The sequence below is a fragment of the Adiantum capillus-veneris genome, chromosome 18, assembly GCF_014529385.1.
Source record: "Adiantum capillus-veneris isolate H3 chromosome 18, ASM1452938v2, whole genome shotgun sequence".
NCBI classification, from domain to species: domain Eukaryota; kingdom Viridiplantae; phylum Streptophyta; class Polypodiopsida; order Polypodiales; family Pteridaceae; genus Adiantum; species Adiantum capillus-veneris.
Genome location: NC_140948.1, coordinates 111,323,008 through 111,348,846, shown reverse-complemented (window position 1 = coordinate 111,348,846; position 25,839 = coordinate 111,323,008). Strand labels below are relative to the sequence as shown.

Genomic DNA, 25,839 nt, shown 5'->3' with positions numbered 1-25,839 from the left:
ACACACGTGTTTTTTTCACCGTTGAGATGGTGAGGAAGGCCATTGACAAGATGAGGATTGGGAGAGCATATGATCATGATAGCTTAGTGGCTGAGCATTTCATGCATGCCAGAGATTTACTAGCAGAGCTTCTAGCAGTTATGTTTAACCGTGCCATGTGTGAGGGCTTGCCTGATACCTGGAGCCTATCTACTATTGTACCTATCTTCAAGTCGGGAGACCCTATGGAGCCTGGGAACTATCGCACTATCATGATTGGACACACATTGGCACGGTTGTACGCATCTATTCTTGAGCAGCAGCTAAGTAGATGGGCAGAGAGAGAGGGGATGCGCGCAGCCGGGCAAGCAGGTTTCAGGAGGAGTTTTTCTACTCTTGACCATATCTTGAGACTCGGAGCCATCATTGAGGAGGGCAGATCCCGTGGGAGACGGATCTATTGCAGCTTTGTGGATTTCCGTAAAGCATTTGACACAGTGCCTAGAGCTAGCTTGATGCGTAGATTACAGCAGATGGGAGTACCCACAGAGCTCATTTGGGGGGTCATGGCATTATACAGGTCAGTAGTGGGGCATGTACGCACCCCAGAGGGTCTATAAACACCGGTTTACTCCACTATTGGGGTGAAGCAGGGCCGCCCGCTCTCTCCTACTCTATTTGGTATGTATGTAGATGAGGTTTCTGACTACATTGAGAGAGATGGTGATAGAGGTGCACAGTTGGCAGGGACATGGATTCCACTATTGTTATATGCTGATGATATTGTTTTGATCTCTGACTCTCCGGAGGGGATGCTACATCACCTGGATGCTTTGCATAGGTTTGCCCAAGAAAGTGGTCTGTCCGTCAACCTTGGTAAAACCAAGGTCATGGTATTTAATACCACCCCACAGTGGATTAGGAGGTCAACGCCCGCCCTCACATACGGCCAGAAGAAGGTGGAGTATACAGATGCTTACACTTACCTTGGAGTGGTTTTTAGTGGGCCAGCATTTTCATTGAGGAGGGCAACAGAGACTAGATTGACCAGAGCCCATGCAGCATTGGGTAATTGGAAAGGATGTGTTCACAGGTTTAGTTTCAGGAGCCTCGGACGAAGCTCTGGCTCTTTGACACTTTGGTGGCTTCTGTATTGCTCTATGGAGCTGAGATTTGAGGACCTTCACTGGACCATCACGGGAGGACAGGCCGCAGTGATGGATGGGGGGACATGGAGAAGCCTCTGGTCTCTATGATCTTGCGGCTCATTAGGGCCAAGGCTTCAGTACCACGTGCTATTATACGAGCAGAGCTAGCTACCCCCCCACTAGTGATTGAGGCGCTCACCAGATCTGTCTCCTTCATACACCGCATGTGGGAACTTCCCAGAGACAGATATGCAAGGCTTGAACTTGAGTCTTCTTGACAGTTAGCCATGCACGGAGATAGAGCATGCTGGTATGGGGAGATATGGTTTCAGGCGCATGGGTTCAACATAGACAGATTGCCTCCCTACCAATACTCACTGGATGCACCCTCTCTGACTCTTACACAATCCGAGATCACCAGGCTCATTCGCCAGGACTTGACTCAGCTAGACACCAAGAGGACATGGATACAGCCAGTACAGGAGCTAGCCACGAAGATTGCTTTCTATAGAGAGCATCTCCTCCAGCTTACGGAGGATGGTTTTGTGACGAGGCCCAGATACATGGACACTCACCTGTCTCATGGGATACGATGTGCTATTGGCCAGATATGCACATCTTCACACCAGCTGCGGATCGAGACTGGGAGATACAGCGGACTACCAGCAGAGGCTAGGACATGCCCCCTGTGTGGCATCTAGCCTGAGACAGAGTTGCACTACACATGCCACTGCCCCGTCTACTACAAGATACGAGGCCGCTTCCATTGCTTGTTCAGAGAGGGCTTTGGACCATTTTCTAGAGTCATGCGGTACGAGGATCAGAGATGCCTGGGTTTGTTTTTGCACGAGCTGTGCAGACACAGAGAGAGCCTGATGAGAGGAGAGACTAGCCAGTCTCAGAGAAAGATCACAGACTTCTTTAGAGCTGCCACTGGACACCCGGAGGAGTTACTACCACAGCAGAGCTCGTCACTTTACACCAGAGGCATACTGATCGACCGAGCGACTGAGCTGGGGAGATCCAGACGCCCACGACTGCGGAGGACTATACAGCATTGACAGAGGCTGCATCAGAGGATCCGGGTCACTTTGGCTCGACATGCACGATGCCCGGTCAAACTACTGACCAGGGAGGAGATTGATGAGATCCGCCAGCGACCGATGCTGGATCTCGTGTGATCTAGCTATCCCAGCTAGCTGTTTTAGCTGCTTAGTCCACACCCAGCAGTCTAGGATTCCATAGTATTTTATTTTGTCATTTGTCATTTTGTCATCTTGTTACTCTGACTTTCTATCAGATCCACCACATTGTAACTTTCTGGTCTCATAGGTCACTTTGGCCTTTTGAAGACGTTAATATAACATTTCATTTCATTTCAATTCATCTCTCTCTCTCTCTCTCTCTCTCTCTCTCTCTCTCTCTCTCTCTCTCTCTCTCTCTCTCTCTCTCTCTCTCTCTCGTGCATGCAGCTGGGCAGGCAAGGTTTAGGAGAGGCTTCTCTACTCTTGACCATATCTTGACACTCAGGGCCATCATCGAGGAGGGCAGATCTCATGGGAGACGGATCTATTGTAGCTTTGTGGACTTCCGCAAAGCCTTTGACACAGTACCCAGAGCTAGATTGATGCGCAAATTACAGGAGATGGGAGTATTCACAGAGCTCATTTGGGGGATCATGGCATTGTACAAATCAGTAGTAGGGCATGTACGCACCCCTGAAGGACTATCTACACCGGTTTCCCACACTATTGGGGCGAAACAGGGCTGCCCGCTCTCTCCTACTCTATTCGGTATGTATGTGGATGAGGTTTCTGACTACATTGATAGCGATGGTGATAGAGGTGCACAACTGGCAGGGACATGGATTCCACTTTTGTTATATGCTGATGATATTGTGTTGATCTCTGAATCTCCGGAGGGGATGCAACGTCACTTGGATGCTTTGCATAGGTTTGCCCACGAAAGCGGTTTGTCTATCAACCTTGGTAAAACCAAGGTCATGGTGTTTAATACCACCCCACAGTGGATCAGGAGGTCAGCACCTACATTCACATACGGCCAGGAGACAGTGGAGTACACAGATGCTTACACTTACCTTGGAGTGGTTTTTAGCGGACCTGCATTCTCACTCAGGAGAGCAGCAGAGACCAGACTGACTAGAGCACATGCAGCATTGGGTAGATTGGAGAGGATGTGTTTGCACGTTTGGTTTCAGGAGCCTCGGACGAAAATCTAGCTCTTTGACACTTTGGTGGCTTCCGCATTGCTCTATGGAGCTGAGATATGGGGACCATTGGATCACCACGGGAGGTTGGGTCGCACTGATGGATGGGGGAACATGGAGAAACCTCTTGTCTCTATGATCTTGCGGCTCATTAGAGCCAAGGCATCAGTACCACCTGCCATTATCCGAGCAGAGCTAGCGGCCCCCCCACTAGCGGTTGAGGCACTCACTACATCACTCCTTCATACACCGCACATGGGAACTTCCTAGAGACAGATATGCTCGCATTGCACTTGAGTCCTCTCGACAGTTAGCCATGTAGGGAGATACAACATGCTGGTATGGGGAGATGACATCATGGTTTCAGGCGCATGGGTTCAGCATAGACAGTTTGCCACCCTTCGAATACTCATTGGATGCACCATCTCTCACTCTTACACAGTCCGAGATCACCAGGCTCATCCGCCAAGACCTGACCCAGCTAGACACCAGTAGGACATGGATACAGCCAGCATAGGAGCTGGGCACAAAGTTGGCCTTGTACAAAGACCATCTTCTCCAGCTTACGGAGGATGGTTTTGTGACGAGACCCACATACATGGACACCCACTTGTCTCATGGGATACGATGTGCTATTGGCCAATTACGCACATCTTCTCACCAGCTGCGGATTGAGACTAGGAGATACAGCGGAGTACCAGCAGAGGCCAGGACATGCCCCTTGTGTGACATGGAGCCTGAGACAGAGTTGCACTACACATGCCGTTGCCCCGTCTACTATGAGATACGAGGCCATTTCCATTGCTTGTTCATAGAGGGTTTTGGACCACTCTCCAGAGTCATGGGATACGAGGATCAGAGATGCCTGGGTTTGTTCTTGCTCGAGCTACGCAGACACAGAGATAGCCTGATGAGTGGAGAGGCTAGCCAGTCTCAGAGACGGATCACAGACTTCTTTAGAGCAGACACGGGACAGCCACATGAGCCACTCCCACAGCAGAGCTCTCTTTCGTCTCACACCAAAGGCACACTGATTGATCGAGTGATTGAGCTGGGAAATCCAGGCGCCCATGACTCGGAGGACTACACAGCATTGACGGAGGCTACATCAGAAGATTCGGAGCACTCTGGCCAGGCATGCACGACGCTCGGTCAGACTACTGACCATGGAGGAGATTGATGAGATCCGCCAACGACCGATGCTAGATGTCCTATGATTTAGCTATCCCAGCAAGCCGCCCATTTTGCTTAATTCACATCGACCAGTCTAGGGTCCCATAGTATATTTTTTGTTTTGTTATGTTGTTATTTTGTTACTTTGACTTTGTATCAGATCCACCACATTGTAACTTTCTAGTCTCATAGGTCACTTTGACCTTTTGCAGACGTTAATATAACATTTCATTTCATTTCATTTCTCTCTCTCTCTCTCCATGTGAGGGTAACCGGCCTCAAGGACATAAACAATGTGAAAAAAGAGGTCACAATCCTCACACCCATGATGGGGGTGGACAAGCCTTCACACACAAAGGCATGGAGAGTGGGTAAAAAGAGTGGTGGCCCGGGAGAATCTTCAAACGAGAGAGCTCTCATACTACGCTTTCCCTCCTTGGAAGAGAAGAAGAAATTCCTGAAAAAGAGGCCTACTCTCAAGAAGACAAGTATTTTCTTCGGTGATGATCTCACTCTCTCACAGCTTGCGCATATGAGAGAGCTAATGCCAGAGATTACGGCGGCAAGGGAGAAGGGAAAGACAGCCTTTTACAGAGATGGTCGGGTGGTGATTGTAGAGTGGCACTCTACATGACGGTGTGATTCCTATGGGACCACACTGAGATGGCTACTTGGAATTGTAATGGATCTATGAGGTTGGAGGTTGGTGCCTTTGAGGACAGTTTCAGAGAGTGACATTGCTTTCTACTTAGAGACTCATCAGGCCCCTGGACAGCTTATGCCACATGTGGCGGGATACAAATGGGAGACAGCCCACAAGACAGTTGCGAGATCTGAGCATGGGAGTAGAGGTTCAAGAGAAGTAGCAGTGCTATTTAGGGAGGAGTTACAGCCACTACTACATATTGTATGAAGAGATGATCATGCTAGATACATGTGGGTCTGACACAGGCCGATTTCTATACATTGCAATATGTTACTTCCCCCCTAGTACATCAGTATATGCTGCACCCAGAGGACAGTCACCTTTCTCTATACTAGATGATGATATATGGGAGTTTTCTAGGGATGGTGATATCATCCTCCTAGGAGACTTCAATGCCCGAACGGGCAACTCTCAGACAGTCTTCTACGACACTTTAGATGAGATGCTTAGAGAGCTGGATGTTGGTGACTTGGGGCTTGACAGATGCTCACATGATAGAGAGCAAACGGAGTATGGGAGATACCTCACGGAGATGATGACCACACATGGGTTAGCCATACTTAATGGCTCACAACGATTTCCTGGAGTAGCCAGTTTCACATGCATTCCACAGAGACACGGGGCCAGTACAATGGACTATGTTATGGCATAGCCGAGCTTTATTCCTTGTATTCAAGATTTCATAGTGGGAGCCTGACCAATGGGTGTGGCAGTGGATCATGCCCGTTTGACATTGTCCGTTTCCTTTTAGTATAGTACAGTCCAGACATCAGGAGGCAGATCACATACCTGTTATAAATTTACACCAGAGACTGACTCGGTTTATATAGAGGAGATCTATAGCTGTCTATGCACAGCTAGTCCTGGTCTCCCAGTAGAGGAGTGCACCACTTTACTGACTGAGACACTGCATAGTGCAGCATCAGAGGCATACCCACACACTCAGCCGGGTCAGAGGCGACATTCTGGGAGCATGCCCCAGAATAGTTGGTATGATGAGGAGTGCAGACAGATGAGAGCCTAGCTCCAGAGAGATCTTCTTTCAGGAGTCATCACTTACAGACAGTCTTGGATTGCTTCCCGGCGCCTTGTGCAACGGAAGAATCGAGTTTATTTGGCCCAGATGGAGTGAGACTTGTATCAGTTGTTCTTGAGTACAGACTCAAGAGAGGCATGGCGATTCTTTCATGAGCACTCCCTTCCCCCAGTGATTACTTCTCCTAATGTGTGGGGCCAGTATGTGACATCGTTATATACAAATCATGCACAAGACCCCCTTCCAAATCCTAGAGAGCCATGCCCACCTACCAGCACCTTCTCTACCACTGAGATGGTAAAGAGAGCATCTGATCATGATGGTCTAGTAGCAGAGCACTTTATACATGCTAGAGATATATTGGTAGAGGTTCTTGCAGTGTTGTTCAATCGTGCCATGTGTGAGGGGTTGGTTACCTGAGACTTGGGGGTTGTCTACTATTGTGCCTATCTGCAAAGCAGGTGATCCTACAGAGCCTGGGAATTACCGCACTATTATGGTTGGGAACACATTGGCACGGTTGTATGCATCCATTCATGAGCAGCAGTTAAGTAATTGGGCAGAGGGTGAGGGTGTATGAGCAAAGGGCCAGGCCGGTTTGAGATGGGTTTTTTCCACTCTTGATCATATTCTGACACTTAGAGCCATCATTGAGGAGGGCAGCTCACATGGGAGACGGATTTATTGTAGCTTTGTGGATTTCCGCAAAGCATTTCACATCGTACCGAGAGCTCGATTGATGCGCAGACTGCAGGAGATGGGGGTGCCCATAGTGTTGAGTTGGGGGATTATGGCTCTATAAAGATCAGTGACGCGACATGTATGCACCCCGGAGGGGATATCTGATGCAGTTCACTCACCATTGGGGGTGCCCATAGTGTTGATTTGGGGGATTATGGCTCTATACAGATCAATGATGGGACATGTACGCTCCCCGGAGGGGATATCTGTTTTAGTTCACTCCACCATTGGGGTGAAATAGGGTTGCCCATTGTCTCCTACTCTATTTGGTATGTATGTTGATGAGGTGTCTGATTACATTGACAGAGAGGGTGATGGAGGTACCCAGCTGGCAGGGATGTGGATCCCATTGTTGTTATATGCTGATGATATTGTGTTGATCTCTGACTCACCAGAGGGTATGCAGCGACAATTCACAGTTTTGCAAAGGATAGTGGATTGTCTGTAAACCTTGGTAAAACCAAGGTTATGGTGTTTAACACCACACCATAGTGGATCAGGAGATCAGCACCAACTTCACATATGGTCACGAGATTGTAGAGTATAGAGATGCATACACATACCTTGGGGTTGTCTTCACTGGGCCAAGGTTTTCTTTGGGGAGAGCAGCAAAGACTAGACTGACTAGAGCTTATGCGGCCTTGGGAGGCTTGAGGAGGATGTGTTCGCAGGTTCAGTTCCAAGAACCTTGGACGAAGTTATGGCTCTTTGATACTTTAGTAGCCTCAGCTATGTTGTATGCGGTGCAGACATGGGGACCTTCTGTAGGCCAAGATGGTTGGAGATGTATCGAGAGTCTCTTGGTATCTATGATCTCTCGACTGATCAAAGCCAAGGCCTCTGTACCCAACGCTATCATTCGAGTAGAGCTAGCTACCCCTCCTATGGAGATTGAGGTGCTTGCCAGATCAGTCTCCTTTGTGCACAGCTTGTGGGATACTACTAGAGACAGATATGCTAGACTGGCCCTTGAGTCTTCCCGACAATTAGCTCTTCAGGGAGACACTTCATGCTGGTATGCATAGATGACGTCATGGTTTCAGACGCATGGCTTCACCATGGACAGGCTGCCCCTTTCCAATACTCTCTTCAAACACCCTCAATGTCTCTTACACGGGTGGAGATAACTAGACTCATTCGTCAGGACCCCACAGGAGATGGATTTGTGATTCGACCCACCTACATGGATACACATATGTCTCATGGTTTGCGGTGTGCCATTGGTCAGATACGCACATCCTCACATCAACTAGAGATTGAGACTGGTAGATTCAGAGGGATACGAGTAGACAACAGGATATTCCGCTTATGCCAGCTAGAGCCAAAGACAGAGCTACATTACATATGTCATTGCACAGTGTATTATGAGATTCGGGGCCGTTTCAACTGCTTATTCAGAGAGGGTTTCGGTCCTTTCTCTAGGGTCATGAGTTATGAGGATCAGAGATGTCTTGGGCTATATCTACTTGAGTTACACAGATATAGAGACACTTTACTAGGGAGAGCTGGAGAGCGACAGTCCCAGACACGGATTACAGATTTCTTTTCACTAGATATGGGACAGCCAGAGGAGCAGTCATCACTGCAGAGCTCGGCCCACACTCATTCGACCACTACTGGCACTCTCATCGACCGAGCACTGGAGCTACGGAGATTCAGACGGCCACGACTGAGGAGAGGGGCTACATAGCGTCGATAGAGACTATAAAAAACGATTCGAGCCATACTGTCTTGACATCCAGAGTGCAGATGAGGATGGATTCTAGTAGTAGTAGTATTTTGTTCTAGTCTTTTTGTACCCAAACATGGTATCAGATTCATAATTTTGTAACAATTTGGTCTCATAGGCCATTTTGGCCTTTTGAAGAAGTTAATGTAACATTTCATTTCATTTCTCTCTCAAGTGTGGGCCATCAAACAGGGAGAAGAGCAACACAAAGAATTGATGACTTCTTGGGTGGATGTTATTACAACGACTCAACAAAAGGCGGAAGAAGCCGAGAAATGGATCAAGGTTTCCAAGAAAGTAAAAGGCAAGGAAACAACGTCCAAACGGTCCATTATTAACTTAACACTAGCAGAGGAGCAAAGAAGACGTGTGCGCGCTTTATATGTGAGAATTTGTGGCTTTAAAGACAAAGATAATGTGGACGAAGAGGTAAAAGAACTCATGGCTTTGATGGGGGTTAATGAGCCGATGCACACAAAAGCTTGGAGAGTGGGAAATAAAAAGAAAAATGGAAGCAATGACTCATCCTTCGTTTTGCCTCCATGGAAGTGAAGGACTTTTTGAAGAAGAGACCAACTCTTAAGAAGACCAGGCATCTTTCTCGGGGATGACCTTACCCTCTCGCTCATATGCAGGAGGTATGCCAGAGATTAGAGCGGCAACGGAAAAAGGTAAGATTGCCTTTTACCGAGATGGAAGAGTGGTGATATGAAATGGGGAGGGAGCTGATGAATGCAATTGAGCTTGTTGCTGCCCCCGCTAACCCCCTCGCGCACGCTTTGCAACCCCCCCCCCCCCCCCCGCTCCCGGCGCGCTGCCCTGCCTGTGCTCTGCCCCAGCGCGCAGCCCGCACCAGCTTTAGCCCCCCGCGCCTGCCTCAACCAGCCTCAGCCCGCCCCGCCGCGCCCGCCCCAACCTCAGCCCCCCGAGGCGCTTCAGCCCGCCCGCCCTGTTTAGCATTCCTGATCCCTCTGCATCGCTCCCCCCCACCCCCTCGCCCGGGTCTTGCTCGGCTGAATGCGCCAGTCCTATTGGCATTTTCGGCGTGCTCGGCAAGCAGAGGGCCACCTCTCGACCTCGTCTTTCCGCCCTTCTCCACGGCAGCAGACACTAATGGACGGTCATGCTCCATCTCAGAGGGACTCTTAGGAAGACCCCTCGCCCGACCCCACTGAGCCCTCCATTCGACTTGCTCTATCACCGACAAAGCAAGCGAGCCTAGCCGCAGAGGTGGAACGCCTATAGGCGACTTCCATCATCTGCAAGATTCTCGGCACCAGATCCAACACAAGAGAGCTGCGTGATCTTCTCCAGGCCGGCCTTCTTGCAGAGGTGGGCAAGATCTTGGATGTTCAGTTCCTCTCCCGAAGGTTATCTTACCGCCTCGGGTGAGTAGGCGTTGGTTCCACCAGAGCGTGGAGTATTCGGGCCTCCCCAATCAGTGTTTCATTTGGCGACAGATGGGCCATCTCGCGAAGGCCTATCCACGGAGGAGACCCCGACCTGCACCATAGGCCCAGCCCCAGCCCTCAAAGGCTGGCCAACAGCAGCAGGCAGAGCCACAGAGTACACAGGCAAAGCCACCCTCCGAGCCTGGGGCTCAAGCAAAGGAGGGCTGGCAGCAGGTTCGTGGCGGACGTCGGCAGTGACCACCGTGCCAGCCTAGCACTCAGAGTGGTCCTCAGGCAGCAATGGGTTCACACGGGGAATCGATTCGACCATCTTCAGCAGGATGAGGTCCCTGCTCCAGCCTCCACCTCAGCTTCTCTCTCGACAAACCCCCCCCCCCCCCCTCCCACCCCCCGAGTTCCCCCTGTTCCCGCTCCCCCTTCTCCCTCTGTCCTTTCACCTTGTCCCCCTGCTCCCTCACCTCCTCCCGCACCAGTCCCTCAGCTGTCCCAGGGGACAGGGCCCTCTTCAGCTGCTAGGAGATCTCTTGGCAGCACCTTTGCCACGAGTCGTTTAGCGAGAGAGGGAAAGCCTTTCTTGTGACCTCCTCTTCTGGTGCAGACGTCTCCCTTTGCATTAGTTCCTCGTGGTCTGACGAGCTTCAACATTCGCCGTTGTTGGAATCTCTTTGCCTACGACTTTACATGTTTCCTCGGCGACCCCTCACCAGACCTTGAGGCAGTCTGCTTCAGATTTCATGTACTGTTCCTTGCAGCTAGGGGGTAGAGGCCTTGGCCTTAGCTGTTGGCTTCTCTTTTCCCCTTTGCGGCAGGGACCAGGCTGAGTGGACTTTAGACTCAGTGATGGAGAGGCTGCAGACACAAGCCCTAGAGTTCTCTCATCACATGGGAGACCTAGGAGTTGAAGAAATGCTTCAGACTCTTTGGCCATTGGCCAAGTTTGTTGTGACACCTCCAGACGCAGTAGGATGTAGAGGGATGTAGACACATTGTGGTTCACCTTTTTGCTGACTCGCAGAGCCCGCCATGCTATGTACACATACATGAGGACTCCTTGAAAAAGGAGGTTGCTTCACGCAACGCTCGGTCTACTTGGGCTTGGGTTGGACACTCTTTGCAGTCACGCCTATCTCGAGGACGCTCGGATGCGGATTACTCCCCATCCAAGCCTACCTCGAAGATAGCACGATTAGCTGTTGCGGCAGCATCAGTTCTCTCTTGCTCCCCATGAGGATTGTCTCATGGAATGTACAGGGACGAGGTGGGCCCAAGTTTCAACTTCAGAGGGGCCGACTGCGTCAGGAGCTTCAGCGATGCCTCGTGGGAGGAGAGATTGACCTACTTATGTTACAGGAGCATCATCTGTGTGAGAGCCGCATTAGACGTTGTGATCAGCTTTTGCATGGACGGTATGAGACTTTTTGGTCAGCTGCTTTTGGACCTGGAGGCATCTAGGGCGGGGTATGTATGAGTATTGCGGATTCTTTGAAGCATGCGATTGTGGGCAGAGGGATTATTGTGCCAGTCAGGGCTCAGTGGATCACTATGCAGATTCAGGGTTGTCTTGTGGGCTTCCTGAACATCTATGCGCCCAATGTGGCGAATGCATGTGCAGAGTTTTGGTCTCAGATTGTTGAGTCTCTGCCGCAGGTAAAGCAATGGTGCATAGGGGGTGACTTCAACATGTTGGAGGAACCCTTTGACAAGATTGGTGGTAACCTTACTACTGTGCATGGATTTGAGCTGGCAGCTTGGGAGAGGTTTTGTATGACTCTACGGGTTATAGATGTGTGACAGAATTCTAGTTTTGTGAGGCCCCCAGATAGCCTCGCCTTCTCTCGTTCGGACCGCAGAGTGGGAGGCGTGAATCTATCTCGGATAGATCGTTTCTACACTAGTGACCACTTCTGTGAATTGGTAGGCATTCTGGCAGGGACCTCCTTTTCAAACCATGCTCCAGTGATCCTTACAGTGACTGATAGACAAAGGATGGGGAGCACAATGCTTCGCATCCCAGAGAGGGTCTTGTTGGACTCCGAGCTTAGAGAGCGAGTGGAGGCTCTTTGAACAGAGAGCTTGGACATGCAGGACTCTCCTGCTACCAGAGTGGCCTCAGGACTAGCTCAGCTTAGTCGACTCTTTCTCTAGGAGTCTTCGGCTCGCCTGGCTGCAGTGAAAGAGGAGAAGCAACGTCTTCGACGGGGTGTTGCTTCCCTACAGAGGATGCAGGAGCATCATCCAGACAGTATGTATCCATGGACAATGCAACCAATTGAGTTGGTGCTTGGGAGATGATCGAAAGGGAGTGGAAACACATTTTTTTTACCAAATGTGCTTGCGATTTCTTGGACCTTCTGTTCGAGGACATTGGCAAGATTGCTTCGCTTGCAGAAGTGCTTGAGGATGCAACAAAGATTGTCACATTTGTGACAAGAAAGTCTATTGTGTTGGCATTGTTTTGGCAACTTAACAAGACTTGGCGAAGACGTTAGTCACTCGATTTGCGTACTACTTTATTATATTGGCCAATCTTGTGGATGAGAGATGCATGCAAGGTATGCGCAAGCTTATGATTGATGACAAATTTGTGAAGATGAAGAAATCCAAGATTGAAAAGGTTATTGAGGTCTCGAACATTGTGGCTGATGCATCCTTTTGGCAAGAGGTCAGGCTGATTAAGAATATTTGTGCTCCCAATCCGTTTGGCTGATAGGGAAGGAGCCACCATGGGGCTTATGTACGAGCTTACGGATCGCATGGTTGAGCAAATTGAAAACATACAAGGCATTGATGCTGCATCTATGCATTGAAAGATGGAATATGATGCACACACCGTTACATGTTGTTGGATACATGTTGCATCCTATATGGCGAGGAAGAGGGCAAGAAAGTGATGGCAAGGTGAATGAAGGATGGATGACATTCTTGGACATGTACATCAAGGGTGATTTGACCTTGCAAGGCACCATAATTGATGAGTTTGACATTTATAAAGCTGAAAGCAAGTCATTTGCTCATCCAATTGCAAAAGAGCAAAACAGGATGCAAGAGGGAGTGAAATGGTGGAAAACTTTTGGGGCTTGCACACTCGCTTTGCAAGCTCTTGCTCTAAGGGTGCTTTCTCAAGGCCCAAGGGACATGTGCCTCTCCATGTGAGAGAATTGGAGCACCTTCTCTCTCATTCATACCAAGAGAAGAAATAGGCTACTCCCATCTCATACAAAGAATCTTGTGTACATACACACGAACTTGAGGCTCATATCCAAAATTAAAGAGCGTGGCTATGAGAGGATGGAGGTCATATTGGAAATGCTCAATAAGGAAATTGATGAGGACCGCTTGCTTGCCTTGCAAGAGATTCAGGAGGCCATTGCAGAGAGTACTACAGATGCGATAGAGCCTATTTCCATTGCTGCTACCAATCATATTGGGACATCATGCTGAGTTCGTGGTGATGAGGATGAGGACGAGGACGAGGACGAGGATGATGGTGATGGTGATGATAGTGGTGATGACAGCGCCGCTGATGATGAGGATGTGAGCTATGGTGAGAGTTAGAGCTCACTGAACCTGGCCGCCTGCTTATGGTGTTGGACCTCTACTTATAGTGTTGACTCTAAAGTTTAGATTCTAGCATCTATTTCTACTTATGTTTTGGATTCAGGAGACTGGTTTTTTGGCTTGCTTCTACAGTCCTGACTCCTTTTTGTTTGGAGGTTACTGCATTACTTTGAGGCTCCATGTCTCCATTTTTTTGTTCTTTGCCTACATGCCTCATTGACTGATGGTCATTGACTTGGTGTACACTGTACCGTGTGCAGATTGAGCAACAAGCTAGTCTCTAAATTCTACTTTCTAAAGTTTCTATGGTTTTGTGTTTGTGTGTAAAGTTTTAAACATGGTGGTGTAGTATGTAGGCTTTTAAGCATCCTATGTAGTAGGCTGTCTGATGTGTGGAATTTTCGGGTAGTCTAATCTGTACTTCCGTACCCGCGTGCGTCCGACGCGTGGTTGACGTATGGAAAAACTATGAGTCCACCATTGGTCGTCCAAATGCACCTTGATCCTGATATTGCTTGGTATCGCTTCATTGTGCGTGTGCAATGTGTAATTCAGGAGTATGGCAAGCACTACATGCTTCACTTACGTGGGGATGTTGAGGATGCCAAACATGTTTATCAAGACTTGGCTGACATGAGTTTATTATCTGAATGTGCCAGGACTTTTAACAGGTTTGCACCACCACAGCAAGGATTGATGTTCTTGCCTCCATTATCGGCAACATCATGAATTAAAGGGGAGGGCTGCAGTGCTGCATATGCTTGACTGATGGTCAATGATGAAAGGCAGTAGATAGACACCAATCAAGGTAACAGGCTGAACTGAAAACTGGCAAAACAGATTGCAAGATAGTTTGCAATGACTGCCACAAAGGATGGTAATACATCCCAATAAGAAATTTACTACGAGATGCTTATGACAGCATGTCATCAGAAGCATTTACACGAAATCATCAGTGAATTGTACACTACAATGTAAATGGCCTGATGCTTTGAAAGGAAGTTGTTCAGCAAACACAGCAGTCCAGTGTAAGCTAATCGCCTTCTAAATTGAGTAAATAAAAATGTTCTCCACTAGACCAGAGAAGCCTGGAAGTGAGCTTTCTAAATACAGCAGAGGCAAGAGCAGCACATTACCCAAGCCCACAAATTCGCACACGCGCACACCCACACAAATGCACAGACAACATTCTCTTATCACCTCTTGCCACCAGGATTGTGGAAGAGGGCCTATTAGGCTTACAAGAGCAGCAGTCCATGACATTTTAACCAGGCCAAGAATTGTTAGGGATCAAAGGCACGGGCAGTGTATGATACACTGCTTAATCAGACATGGTGGAGGCACAAAATTTCACTAGCTTTGTATTACCACACGTGACACACCATCTCAGCAATTGCATGACAGCGCAATAATTGTGTGGTCAGACCAGCAAGCTCAATGTTTTTAATGAAAAGTGGATTCCCCCCACCACACTGACACTATCGTGACTGGTTAGTAATTGGGCAGCTCAGGGTATAATCACATAAGCCAGATCTTGAGGCAACTCGTGCCACAGCATCTGTTCTACAGGCCAGATAATCCAATTTATATAAGCACGAGATCCAGAGTGAGTCACAGTTTGCTTGCCGATGTCCTCACCATAAAGATATGCGTGCCAAACATCCCACGTTGTTTGATAAAGAGGTCATATCACTACAGTTTCAGTCATGATGGCTCATGAACAGAGACGCTAATGTAGGATGTCTGCATGGCATGTACCAGGTCCAGCACAGAAATATAGAAAGAACAAAAATCATATTAACATCCTACAGAGTCCAAAGTTTCTCTATAGGAAAAATTAATACATCAAATCCCGTTCATTCCACTTCGGGCGTGCCAAGTATGTCGTTTTTTTTGAAGTAACTCAAAGCTCTCATTCTGTTGATAAGCTAAAGTTCCTTAAAACATCACTATTCGCATGACTAAGACTCTAGATGTCAATAAATAACAAAATTTGCTTCTTCATTTCTTCCATGGTGAGATGATGACTTTCTTACGACACCTTTTCCTCCTCTCTACAACCTCCACTTTTCACTCTTCCTAGAGTCTCGTCAGAGAGGGTTACCAGGGCTAAAGGCAGACACACACGGTTGTTTCACCAGGCGAGACCAGAGGTCTCCAGTGTATTACGAATTGCACAGTTCTAAGTTGCAGCCACAGTGGCAGATTCCTAAATGTTGGGGTACTGCTCATATGCCATTTGCAAACCTAGCACTATTTGCAGCCAAAGCACCTGCTGAGAGCCTCGTTTGCACACAGCTGACGCCACCTTGACTCTCACCTTAGCTGCCTCAAGTTCCCAGAAATTGACCGTCTTGTCGTAATGAGTCATCAATGGAGAGAACTTCTAGAATTCAGCATTCGTAAGAGCATCCTCCATTGCTGCTTCACCTCAAATGCTTATAAGTCAAGCCACTTTAGCAAATGACTTGAATGACATGCAGCTAACATTTCACAGGAATGTTAACAAATGACATACACTTTGAGCTTAGGGAGGAAAAACACTATACTTCCAACAACCGGGAATTGTCTTCGAGCTTTTGGCCCTCCTTTGTAACCGACGAAGCTGTCAATTTTGATAATCTTGACCTTTTGCGATATGCAGACAGAAACTGCAGTAAACCATGTAGCATTTCAAGAAGTTGACCTCGCATTTGACCAGCAATGCCCAATTTTCCCAGGAAGTCCACAAAGCTCTGAGTTATCTGGGTACAAAGTCAAAAAACACTATTAATGATAACAATGCATTTCCTTCTAGCCTCCAATTCAAGCACTCACATGGCTTACAAAAACTTTTAACTGCAGATGATATTGTCCTTAGCAAACAAAAACAATGATACTGTACCTGAGTTGCATAATCAGCTGCTACGAGCAATGGGTATGCTAGTATCAGCACATCTAAAAACCGAAAGGCAGATATTCGAATATCAGCAGCCAAATTTGTCATAGCACTGAAGATGTACGCCATTATAACTGGAACCAGTGGACGCATCAGGACCTGCATTCATGTTTTGTACTGTGAATGTTCCAAGCAAACTAAAACCTTAGTGTGCAAGAGAAAATTCTCAATGAGAGATACCAAAAGCAAGAGATATTTCTTTATGTAGACAAATCACATGTTTTGGCAAATTCCAGTCCAAATATCCGGCAAAAACAATTTACAATGTCACTGAGCTTTCACACAACACTGACTAAAACACTCTACCGCTGAACTCTAGATCTGTTTTCCAACCTTCAACAGCGTGAAAAGTTGTGCAATTTGATTTTAAACCAAACTTATAGGGTGTGCACACCAGCACCCAGGAATAAAATGTGAAGAATTAAATTGCATAAGCTTTGTCACCGATTCATGATGTTGCACCTCCACCATACAGAAAAGATCACATACTGAGAGAGAGGACACAGACTGTCCTAAGGAAATGGCATGCTGATGTGTCACCGGCACAGACCTTCTAATGTGGCACCTAATTGACCAATGACATGACAGCACTACAGAGTAGATGACGTGGAGTCCTCACATGATAGCCCCGCATCTGCTTTACACTGAAATCCCTACATGGTTTACATTCGATAATTAGTTGCTATTGTAATACTAGATGTAAATACCACTGCTTTTCATGTTGCTTTTGGGCTTTACAATCTTATAAAGATGTGGCAAGCGCACCAGCTGTATCTCATATTTCTTGATAGTATAATTTGACGATAGTACAGACAGTTCTAGAAAAGGCATTTTCCATCATCTAGAGACACATCTCTAGACTCGATAGTCACCAAGAGGTGTATTTTTCCTGTTGCCTTCTCTAAATATGTACAATTTTTTTATTTATTTTTATTTTTACTTGTTTTTCCCGAAACCCTTGAAAATTTGCAAGTGGACATTGCATGGCCAATGTAAAACGGCTACGGCCGAACAGGTTTCTCACATCGAGAGTCTAGGTCGGTCAATCTGGGACTAGTCAGGCCAGTTAGCACTGAATTCTGATGAGTATGGAAGCCTGTGTGCGCCAAATGAAATCTAGGCCACTCAGAAAGTCACTTACATCTTTATAAGTGAGTGGGAACTAGGGAATTAACTCAAAGGAGGCAAACTGGACACTTGGTAGTTGTAGAGAAACCTACAAGACACCTTAGCTGGAGGGGGCGCCCAAGAGAGAGAAAAGAAAGAAAGAAAGAAAGATTTTTAACGTCTATGTCAGGCCGAAATCGGCCTATGAGACAAATCAAATGTACATGGTGTGTATGTCATCCGTCTATCGGAACGACAAATGAAACAAAACTGATACAAAACTGAACTGAATGTAGGTAGGTAGGGGAGTATCTGAGGAGGGATGGAGCTCTATCTCTAGGGGTATATGCATGTCTATATGCTCAAGGTAGTACAATCATGAGAATGAGAATGCATCAAGCTATCTAGCTCCATCCTGTACAAATGGGGGGATGTAAGATGTGGTACATGGGCGGGGCTGGTGCCAAGGCTACCCGGATGAAAGCTGTCGGGTCGGCCCTCATCTGAGCTACTCGCTCCTCAGTGGCACGGCGCTCCCGGGCTCGGATCTCCTCGATCTGTCGGTGGTGGGAGCTCGCGCCCCTGTAGCCTGTGACTCGTGGTCGTCGTCTAGCTCGGCTCACCTCCGCCTGTGGGAGTGTCACTCCCCTCTGAGTGTCTGGTGAGGGAGGGGCGGCAATCCTCTGAAAGAAGTTTGTGAGCTGCGACTGTCTCCCCTCTGTCTGTGTAGCTGTGCGTGGCTGTAGTAGTGTGTCCCGATGGCTCTGTATCTCTAGTAAGAAGCGTCCGAGCTGTCTCTGATCTCGAGAGTCCATGATCTCTCGGAGAGTGGGCTGTCCTCTGAATAAGGCCTCATACCTGCCTCTGATCTCAGTGTATGCTCTACATCTACATACAAAGTGCTCCTCACTCTCCACCTCCTCTGTGCAGGCTCTGCAGACTCGCTCCTCCCTGGGAACACCAGTATGTCTCCCGATCTCAATCTCTAACCTGTGTGAAGCCACTCTCAGCTGACCAATCGCCACCCGTGAGCTATGTGGCATATATGTGTCCATATAGCGTGGTCTCTGTATGAACCCCCCAGACAGTATGGTGAGAAACTGGTCTCTGTAATCTGACATCCTCGTCCCCAAGCCAGGTGACTCCCAGACTCTCCTGGTGTATAGCTGCCACAGATCCTGTCTCAATACCAAGTTCCTCTCACTGCGAGAGAGGTGAACAGATGGTGAGTGGGGGTCGTACTGGAATGGTGGTAGGCTCTCCATGTCAAGACCGTGTCCCTCAAACCATGCTCTGACCTGTGAGTACCATGCTCTCTCATGCCCACTCTCTGATAGCTGTATAGCTGCCTCAAATGCTCTACGAGTAAGTCTGTTAGGAGGTAGCTCTCTCATCCTCTGGATGAAGCAGACTGTCTGGAATAGTGCCTCTACAGCCATAGGTGGTGTGGCGAGCTCGGCTCTAATAATGTCATGTGGCACTGTCTTCTTGCTGCGGAGCAAGCGTGAGATCATACATACCTGTGGCCTCTCAAGCTGTGTCCACTGGTCAGCTGTCAATCCTGGTGCCCATACTGCCGCCGAGTACATCAGGGCCGGGGTGACTAAGGTGTCGAAAAGCCACCCCTTCGTGCGGGGCTCCTGAAAGTGTGCCTGGTGGCATCTCCGCTCTAGCATGGTCAGAGCTGCATATCCTCGGGTGAGCCTGTCAGCAGCAGCCTGCCTCATAGTGAAGGGTCCTGGTAGGCTGGTGAATGTGATGCCAAGGTAGACATAGGAGGTGACTACATCAACCTGTCCTCCTGCTGCTGTGAAGGTGGCAGCGCTCCTCACTGCACTGGATGTGTGAAAGATCATGACCTTGGTTTTGCCAAGGTTCACAGTCAACCCCCTGTGTGTGCTGAATTCGTCCAAGGCCTCAAGATGGCGTTGCAAGCCCTCGGGTGACTCTGAAATCAACACAATATCATCAGCATATAACATGATGTGGACCGGAGTACCTGCCAAGTCGCTCCCCTCTCCCCCTGCTCGTAGTATGTAGTCGGAGATCTCGTCGATGTAGAGCCCAAAGAGTGTCAGGGAGAGTGGGCATCCTTGCTTAACACCAATGGTGCTAGCAATGGTCTCTGAAAAGCCGCCTGGGCAACGAACTCGACCCGTCACCCTCTCGTAGAGAGTATATATGGCCCAAATCATCTCTGTTGGTACCCCAATGCTGTGAAGGCGCTGGAAGAGTCTCTCGCGTGGGACTGTGTCAAAGGCCTTGCGGAAATCCACAAAGCAGCAGTAAAGCCTCTTCTTCCGCGCCTTTGCCCCATCAATGAGGCAGCGCAGAACGAAGATGTGATCAGTGGTGGAGAAAGCTCGTATGAAACCTGCCTGGCCTGGAGCTCGTAAACCCTCGGTCTCTGCGTAGCAGCTGAGCTGTGCCTCAAGTACTGCTCCATATAGCTTGGCCATCGTGTGGCCAATCATGATAGTCCTGTAGTTCCCTGGGTCCAGGGTGTCGCCAGATTTGTGGATAGGCACTATGGTGTGCTGTGTCCACTCCTCTGGGAAGCCCTCCCCTATAGCCCGGTTGAAGACATGTGCAATCAACGGGGCTATAGTGGAGGCCGCATAAATGATGTGCTCACTCTGTAATCCAGTATGGTCAGCTGATCGTCTGTGCTGCATGCGGCGTATGGCCCTCTCTACCATCTCTGCTGTAAAGAAGGAGGAGCACGTTGGGCGTGGCCCGTGTGGCTGTGGGATAGGAGGCTGCCCTGGCACCTCATAAAGGCGCTCTGCATAATCATGCCATATCTGTGGATCCTCAATAGCTGTAGTTGGACGTGGCTCGCGCAGGGTGCGCCAAGCCGTCGCGCTATCTATGCTCATGAATAGGCGGTATAGCTCAAGCTCCTGTGCCTCTTCGAATGCTCGCCGCTTTTGGCGTGTCAGCGTCTTCATATGTCGTCTGGCCTCTCTCTCTCTGATCTCTCCTAAGGCTCGCCGTGCACGGAGGCGTCGGTATAACTCTCTGCACTCATCATCATACCAGCGGTTCTGAGGCATAGTCCCGGGGGGGGGAGTGCGTCCTGTGTGAGTGGTGTGTGGAAAAGAGCTAATAGCTGAAGTGTGGAGAACGGAAGAGATATGTGATGTGAGAACTGAGAGTGGTGTGGATGGGTGGAGGAGGCATAGGCCATGCTCGACCTTGGCCGAGTAAAGAGAGGCTAGCTCATGTGTGAAATGGATGGTGGTGTGTGGAGTGTGTGCTGTGGAGCTGTGTGGGATGGTATCTCCGGTGATGGAGAAAGAGAGGTATGTGTGGTCGGCTCCGATGGGTATGGGTGGAATGGTGAAGGATGTGATAAGGTGTGTAGCCTCCCTGGGTCCCAGAATATAGTCGACTGTACTCCCCCTTCCCTCTGTAACTCCATGTGGCATACAAGTCAGGCCCCCTGAGGTGGGCCACTGGGCCATCCCGTTATAAATAACGAGACGGTGCTGGGAGCCAAGTCGAAGTAGGTGTCGTCCGTAGGCTGTGACTGGAGCTCTGTCTGCTGTATCTCTCATAGTAGCCTCCTCATCTAGAGTGTGTAGTGCCTCTGGGTCCTCGTGGTCATATGCCTCACACTGCTCACTGCGCGTACGAGCATTGAAGTCTCCCATAAGGAAGACTTCACCCAGTGTAGAGTACTCCATAATCTCCTCCGTGAGGCATGCGTACGGTGACTCCTGCTCAATAGGGGCGAATCTGGAGCCTGTGGGAGCAAAGTAGCAAAGGGCAATGTAGACGATCCTGTCTCGTGAGAGCTCGAGGCGAATCCACATGTATCGGGCCTGTGGGTCCCGGGAAACAATCTGTAGTCTGCTGTGAAGCCCCTGTCTAAAGAGTATGGCCACTCCTCCTGAACCGCGAGTGGTGTGCTGGCACATACATCCCCGATGTAGAGACTCCCATTGGAATCCATGTATCCGTGGTAACCCTCTCTCTGGGCTCTCGTGTGTCTCTGTAAGTAGAATCATGTCTCGACCTCTCATCACCTCCTCAAGTCTCTCTGGGTGTGTCCATAGGTCTCCATTGCAATTCCAAACCGTGACATGAATCTCCTCGTGTGTCCCACAGGCCGTGAGTCCCTATGCGATGGTCTTGCCATCAATGATAACCCTACCATCTCAATATACTGCCTTCTTCCCTTCTTTGCGGGCTTGGTGGACTCTAGGCATGCACGCGCGGCGGTGATCTTGTTGCATCTTTGTGAGGTCATCATCAAGATAAATCGGGGGGCCTTCTAGCCCTCTCAAGATGACCCTCTTTCGGAGGAAAGAAGTTCGAGACTCCTCGGAGGCGAATTGGAGGATGAGAGCTCTCTTCTTTGGATCTTTGCCGGCTCTCCAAACTTTGGAGAAAGGGATCTCTTCTTCCTTGTATCCCACTTTCTTGCATAAGGCTTTCCCATCGCTCTCGGGTGTAGACCCTTCTTCTTCTTTGATGCCGGTCACTCGCACATTGAGACGGCGAGCTTGTCGCATCTTCTCCTCTTCGATGGTTGTGTGTACGATGAGTACCTCATCTTTTTGGGCTTCCTCTCTTGCTACCTTCTTGATGTTCTTTTTGACCACTTCGACCCATCCTTCTTTGGTGGCCTCTAATTTGTCCTCAATGCTTGCGGTGAGGGCTTTGGTGATCTCCTCCTTGAGGGCTTCCTTAGCCTCCCCTTTAATCTCTCCTTCCTCGGGGGTGAGGGATGTGAGGGAAGCATGAAGGAGATCGATTTGTGCCTTCATCTCTACTTGCTCTTTCCTCCATCTCTCCCTCTCCTTCTCGTTCTCCCGTTCCCTTCTCTCCTTCTCCTCTTTGAGATTTTGGATTTCCGCTCTCATGTCCTCCTTCTCTTTGTTCCATAGCTTGATGAAGTTGGCTTTCTCCTCCTTCCATATTTCTCTCTCCATCCGCCATTCCTTCATGTCCTTCTCCAATTGTGCAAGCCTCTTATTCGTGAGCATGAAGGACGTTGTCTTCGTTGTCGGTGTCGACGTCTTGATGATGGGGGAAGACATGGTTGTCTTCGTAGAGAGAGAGAGGGCTGATTTTTGCTTCAGTGTGCAACTATAGTGTGTGTGAGTAGTGGGTGCCGGCTTACAGCTTGAATGGAAAGCTTGCCCAATGCCTTCTCCTTTGTCCCATGTAGCGCGATGATTTGCTCTCGTACATCTCTCTCTCCCCTTTGCACATATGGTAAAGCCCCATTAGTTGGGCTACTCAGATAATCATGTATAGTTCTGAGGGTTTATGCGGGTTTGCCAAGGCAAGAGCCTTCTGAACAAGAGCCGGATTAGCTAACTGCTAATCCTCACGAGTACGAATATTTCCATCGCAAAAGATTGCAAGTTTGGAGAGTTTTCTCGCGTGAAAACTCGTCCAATTCATAGGGGAACTGTCCCATTGCGTGCGGGAGCCCTTGGGACATACGTAGGTGTGTTCGTTCCGCTAAAAACGATCCAAAACAGAGAATTACAGCCTGCTATGTTTTCTGCAAGTTTAGGGTTTCGCACTAAACTGCAAGGGAACACCAAGGAGCCCCGGGGAAGCCTTGGGATGCGTGTACAAGGTTTTGGGCACCCGACAAAGGAAAAACAGAGAATTAAATTACGAGGGAATTTCGTCCTGGACAGGTACTTTTGACCTACAGGTGTTTTTGCGCTGTTGTGCTGCCGAAATCAGGTCAGAAACCTGCATTTTCAGCCCTCGCCAAGTTTGGACAGCTTTGAGAAAGCTTGATCTAAGTGTTCGGATCGTCAACTTATAAATGAATAAAGAAATACCGAAAGGGGCGCCAACTTTTGAGGCCTACAGGATGTCGGTCTCGTGTGTGTAGTGACATTCTAGTCATTGGACGCAATTGTGTTCTCTTTTCTTCTTAATGCTCTGTGTAAAGTTAAGGTAATTGAAATAGTACCGCTCTCTATGTTGTAGAAGCCGGTTATATGGTGCCACCAACAGGATAGTCACTTTTTCTTCAAAAAGTGCAGCGTGGATTGTTGTGGGTGAAAGCAACACAGAGCTTGTCGTTATGGCAGAGAAGAGAGACCAAGTACTTGAAGAGGGATCTTCCTCACATGGCACGAGAAAGTTCGTTCAACTCTTCAAAAAGAGGACACGTTGTTTAGAGCTCAATTGCGTTGCTGCATGGACACGTTTCAACAATTGGCTAGAAACCAAGGATGCAGGAGTTCTTACAGGCTCTTGCACATGAATTTCAGGCTCCGACACAAGGTTTCTAGCCTCCTACAGAGGGCATGACTGAGTCGTTGCAGGAAAAGGAGATTTCCAATGCACAGAGGACTCGTGACGCTCGAGGGAAAGCCCATGTGGTTGAGCAACCATCGGTGTCCAATGATCCAAGGCAACTTGCTTTAGTTGGACAAGAACCGTTTGTGAATAGTCAAGGGAGTATTGAATAGGCTATGCGTCAGACCCTTCCATTACCTATTAGTTATTTTGCAGGTGGTTCAGTGTTTCAAGCTATGGCTGGATCTTCCACAGGTTATATGCCAGAGAATGTGTTCGAGACAATGCAAACAAGCATGGGTAACCGTATGTACACGAACATGAGTGTCCAACCAGGTTTTCAGGGTTCCTGTGGTCAATTTAGAGTGCCTGGAACACGGCTGGCTTTTCGCACCCGTACGCTCAAAATGTAGATATGACAGGTAAAACAGGTGATGCAAGTGTTGGAATGGACAATCATAGAGCACCACTTTTGCAAGCACCTGTTTATGATAATGTGGCTCCTTTGAGTCAGCCTAAGGATTACAAGGAAGGTCGGTAGGGAGTGAAGTTTAAAACTTTCCAAGGAACTGAAGGCTTTTACCTTCATACAGCAATTTGATGCAGCTTATGCTGAAGGAAACTTCACAGTCTTCGAAGATAAGCAAGGCTGCCACTTTCTTGAAAGGGAATGCGCTTCAATCGTGGACCACACTGTTGAATCAGGGTCAAGCCCCTACAACGTGGGTCCAGTTCAAACAGCTTTTTGCGCTGCATGGCTGAATGGCACGAGTTGAATGCTAAACAATGTGCAAATCTGGAAGAGTAAAATAAACGGTTTTGGGCCGCACTGTTGCCAGTCACCTCTTACAAGTTTGTGCCATTGTCAGAGTCGATTGAGAAGTACTGTTGCGGATTGCCCAACAAAATCAAGGACTACTGCATAAACACTATGGTCATGAATATGTTCCAGTTGACTGAGAATGCAAGAGTGACCAGCAATCTGTCAAAAGAGATTCCGATGGATTTAATAGCCACAAGAAAGGGTCCCAGGGAAAACAGTTTTGAGCCAAGGGCAATGTTGCAGCAAAGCCTTACGTGCCTCCCACAAAGAAGCCCTCCACTGAAGAAGCTGACACGTCCAAGAAGTAGCTTAAATCTTCTTCGGGACAAGGACAAGGACAAAAAAGGCATTTTTCTAGCAAAACTTCTGAAGAAAGGAAAGCTCTTACAGAGGCCAAGAAATACTACATTTGTGAAGAGAAAGGACATTTTGCAAATGAATGCCCATAGAAGAAGTCACGGGATAAGGATGACAAGTCAGATCATAAAGGGAAGAAGCCAAAGCCGAGTGCAAAACTTGTTCCGGATTTGGTTGGTGACCAGCCAAACATAGATGCCACGAAACTGTGTAGACCTTGGGGCAAAGTTAGAGACCAGACAGTGCTGGTTTTCTTTGATCCAGGAGCCCGTGCAAATTTTATATCACCAGAATTGGCATCAAAGTTGGGCATTCGTGCAAAGGAGATGGGTATGACAGGTGAAGCAAGTTTGGCATGCCCAGGTCATTCAGAGCCTGTTACTCCCATTTTGGGGAAGCTTCATCTACACATTCAGAGCTGTGTGGATGGGGAAGAATTTCATGTTATGCCACTTGAGGGTTGTGATGTGTTATTGGGTATCCCATGGTGTTACAGGTTGCATGCTATGGTGGATACGTACAACAAAAAAATTACCCTTGTACATAGAGGAAAGACTCATGTCCTTGATGTAAAGCTTAAAAGGGAGTCTGTTCCAGTTGTTTCTGCTTCTGCTATTTCATCTGTA

General features: G+C 48.5%; 1 protein-coding gene across 3 annotated transcripts in view; it reads right to left on the bottom strand.

Annotated features, from left to right (window-relative positions):
* Nucleotides 1-25,839, bottom strand: part of LOC147436210 (uncharacterized) — a 164,775-nt gene that overhangs the window by 42,258 nt on the left and 96,678 nt on the right. For all 3 annotated transcript variants that reach the window (XM_086489105.1, XM_086489103.1, XM_086489104.1), the window contains exons 6-7: nt 16,594-16,746; nt 16,259-16,453 (exon numbers count right to left, since the gene is read on the bottom strand). In XM_086489105.1, coding sequence (XP_086345231.1) covers nt 16,259-16,453; nt 16,594-16,746 — 348 coding nt within the window. The remainder of the gene's footprint in view (nt 1-16,258; nt 16,454-16,593; nt 16,747-25,839) is intronic.